The sequence below is a fragment of the Embiotoca jacksoni genome, unplaced genomic scaffold (assembly GCF_022577435.1).
Source record: "Embiotoca jacksoni isolate LCO1_2020_lvr unplaced genomic scaffold, fEmbJac1.0.p SCAF_58, whole genome shotgun sequence".
Classification (NCBI taxonomy): domain Eukaryota; kingdom Metazoa; phylum Chordata; class Actinopteri; family Embiotocidae; genus Embiotoca; species Embiotoca jacksoni.
Genome location: NW_027185412.1, coordinates 1,067,571 through 1,071,326, shown reverse-complemented (window position 1 = coordinate 1,071,326; position 3,756 = coordinate 1,067,571). Strand labels below are relative to the sequence as shown.

Here is a 3,756-nt window from a genome sequence, read left to right as displayed (position 1 = left end):
CATCCCTCGTGTTGGTGCTTTTATTGTCTTAAACGTCCACACAGGAAGTGGTTTAGGCTTTTTTTATAAACCACGATTCAAAATAACAAACTCAGAACATCCTGGTCAGATAAATGTTGATCATTTATTATATTTATGTGTTTTGGAGTTTTTAGGGCGCGAGCACCGAAGGTGTGAAAGCATATTGTTATTCAAGCGATTATTATTCTCGTTCCTTATTTTTCTCCACAAAAAACGGCATTTTTGGAGGATTTATCATATTCAAAAACTCCTGAAAGTTGGTACACACATCTCCCGGTGAAAAATGTCATATTCTAGTGGAGTCTTGAGTGGGCGTGGCCAAATGGCTCGCTAGCGCCCCCTAAAGAGATGCCCCGGCGGCTACATTTACCTACATGCACGAGATTCAGTGGACACGTGTACAAAAAAGTTACATTGCACCATTAGGTCAACTCGACAGGAAGTCCACCATTTTAAATTTAGTCGCCATTTTTGGTGATTCGCACATGTTGTACTTTAACGAACTCCTCCTACAGATTTTACATTTACAGACTTGAAATTTAGTCTGTGCACTCATAACAATTACAAGTTATCAAACTGATTAGTTTTAGTCGATCGGTGTGCCCGTGGCGACCAAAAAGTGACCCAAAAGTCATATTAAAGCATGTCGTTAAAAAAATGCCTCAGAATTGACTTTTTGTTTAAAGTGTTGATGTCAAAGGGGGAATTGAACCCCAAACCTTCTGGCTGAGAGGCAGCAATGCTAAACACTGCCACCAATCTTCCCAGGAGTTAGGCAGCATTGTGACGAATCTTTGGCTCACTGCATCCTTTAACTCCACGTCCACAAATATTCATTCAAATGGACCAAAATTGCCGCAGACATTCTTTGGATCGTAGATATACGTGTTTTCAAGGAGGTCTGCAGTGATATTAAATATCTTCCTGTAATGTGTTGTGGATGCAAAACTTTTTCAATTTCTCCAAACGTTTCAACTTCACTAAAAGTTGAATCAGCATCAACAGGTGGAATCTGAACCTTTAATATCAACCTTGGTGAAGGAGAATCTTTTATCTGTTGAGTTAACCAGACTGTCAGTTAGGGTTAACCTTAACTCTAACCCTAACCTTAACCCTAACCCTGGGGTTAACCCTAACCTTAACCCTAAAGCTTTGAGTGAACTGCGTGAACCACTTCCTCCTGCCGCAACTCATCCACCGGCGCCAAAGATAGTCCAGCGGTCTACAACACCGACTGTGAACTGGAAACGACCTCATGAGGTCATGGGTTCGAGCTCCACCGAGGTAACACACATGGTTCATGGAGAGCGACTAAGGTTCATGGGGGGCAGTCCTTCTAAGGCAAATCCCTGTAAGGTTGGGCCACATGGTTCTCTGAGTGCTCTCAGGTTCACGTTGTACAAGCAGTCCAAATAGTACCAAACTAAAGGTCAATACAAAAACCCTAATATAAAATATTTATTACAAAATAATAATCCCATTAGTACATTTTAATGCTATAGTATGACTTTTTGTTTTTCTTATTTCAGACGACATGCTATTGTTTCATGTCTGTTTTTGAGAATAAAATAGAATAATTTTATTATATATATATATAATTTTGAGAACAAACAAATTAAAGAGAAAAGTTCATAAAGATAAAAAAAAATATTAGTTTTTATTAGAAACAGTTTCAAATCAGATTTTTTGTTTTGCTTTTCCATCAAAAGAATGAAGTTATTTTCAGAAAGTTTCAGAAAGTGAAAGTTTCTCCGATATTTCAAAATAAAACATTTTCAAGCTCAAATTGAAGCTGAAAAGCAAACACATAATTTTTCACTGAGGGATGTTCAACATGTTATAATTTATTACGTTTTAAACTGTTTTCATGTTAAATATGATTAAATAAATATAAAAACATGAAATAATATCTTTACTGAAAATGTTTAAATAGTGAAAATAACATCAACAGTTCAGAACAAAAGCAGAAATAAAGCTGATTTACAAACCAAAATTGAACCAATTTTATTTAAACAGCGGCCTCAGTTACGAAGCCAAACTAATTTAAAAAGGATTCAAATAAAAAAAATTAAAAAAACACTGATAAAATAAAAGTTGGAGCTCTGAAACTAAACAACAGACGGATTTTTACGAATTAAAGTTTTTAGAGATTCAACAGATCTGTCTGTCTCTTTTACGTTCATGAAAAATAAATAATTTTCAATAAAAATAACGGAAAAATTAGAATCCGCCATTTTGATCAGGCAGCTCCGTGGACAGCTCTGTTTACGATAATTACCCAGAAGTCCTTTCGGCCTCTCTTTTCCTCCATTTTTCTGGACGCTAAAACAGGTGAGACAGAACATGTCCGACCGAACCTCAAAATAAAACCTCCGATTCGGTTCGTTTGTGGTCAAGAACCGCTGGCCGGTATCGGTCCGGTGGTCCTCCGTCTTCCGGGCTGTTCGTTGCCGAGTTAGAGGCTCGGATGGTGGAGATTCGGATCGGATGGAGCCGGCGGGTCTCCGGTAAACGAGCGGCCTCACACACGTTATCATTCCAGTTTATCGGAGTCCGGAGCTACCGGTACCGGTACCGGACCCGTACCGGACCCGTACCGGTGGTGTTTCTGCTCTTCAGCCGATCCGCTGCCGGACTTCACCGACAGAACGGCGCGTTTAGCGGCTGCAGCCGTGAAGAGTTTGTGTTCCCGGTTCGTTTAGTTCTTATTTAACGGAACTTCTTTAATCAGAAGAACTGTGTGCAGCTCCTGTCCGCAGTGCATCATGGGAGTTCAGACAAAACACGGGATCACTGAGATACTGAAGGAAACTTAAAACCTACAGATTGTCAAGGGACTTCTGCACTGGAGATTTTATTGTGAAAGGACAGCGGAGATGACGTAAACAGGTGTTAACGTGTGTGTGTGTGTGTGTGTGTGTGTGTGTGTGTGTGTGTGTGTGTGTGTGTGTGTGTGTGTGTGTGTGTGTGTGTGTGTGTGTGTGTACAGGTGGACTCACCTGAAGAAGACAAAGATGCCCGGAAGGTGAGTGGTACAAACATGGTTCAGGAGCAGCTGCATGTCCCCGTGTCCTGACGTGTCCTGCTGCATGTCCCCGTGTCCTGCTGCGTGTCCCCGTGTCCTGCTGCATGTCCCCGTGTCCTGACGTGTCCCCGTGTCCCCAGACTCTGGAGTAAGGCCATCTTCACCGGCTACAAGCGCGGTCTGAGGAACCAGCGCGAGCACACGGCGCTGCTGAAGCTGGAGGGCTGCTACACCCGCGACGAGGTCGACTTCTACCTCGGCAAGCGCTGCGCCTACGTCTACAAGGCCAAGAAGTGAGAGCGCGCTCTTATTTTGTAGGAGAGGTTTTATTTTGTAAGCGCCTCCGAACTGTCCCGGTGACTCCCGGATGTTTTTTCCGTCTCCTCAGGAACACGGTGACGCCGGGCGGGAAACCCAACAAGACCCGCGTGATCTGGGGGAAAGTGACGAGAGCGCACGGCAGCAGCGGGATGGTCCGAGCTAAGTTCAGCAGCAACCTGCCGGCTAAAGCCATCGGACACCGAGTCAGAGTGGTGAGTCTGGGACACGGGGACACTGGGGGACAGACAGAGAGACACCGAGTCAGAGTGGTGAGTCTGGGACACGGGGACACTGGGGGACAGACAGAGAGACACCGAGTCAGAGTGGTGAGTCTGGGACACGGGGACACTGGTGGACAGACAGAGAGACACCGAGTCAGAGTGGTGAGT

The 3,756-nt window shown here is 43.8% G+C and overlaps 1 protein-coding gene across 1 annotated transcript in view; it reads left to right on the top strand.

Moving 5' to 3' along the window:
- The first annotated feature begins 2,297 nt into the window (after positions 1-2,297).
- The window catches only part of rpl35a (ribosomal protein L35a), a 3,442-nt gene continuing 1,983 nt past the window's right edge, over positions 2,298-3,756 (top strand). The window contains exons 1-4 of the mRNA XM_069173120.1: positions 2,298-2,352; positions 3,011-3,046; positions 3,187-3,339; positions 3,435-3,579. Of these exons, the coding sequence (XP_069029221.1) occupies positions 3,036-3,046; positions 3,187-3,339; positions 3,435-3,579 (309 nt within the window). The 5' untranslated portion in view covers positions 2,298-2,352; positions 3,011-3,035. The remainder of the gene's footprint in view (positions 2,353-3,010; positions 3,047-3,186; positions 3,340-3,434; positions 3,580-3,756) is intronic.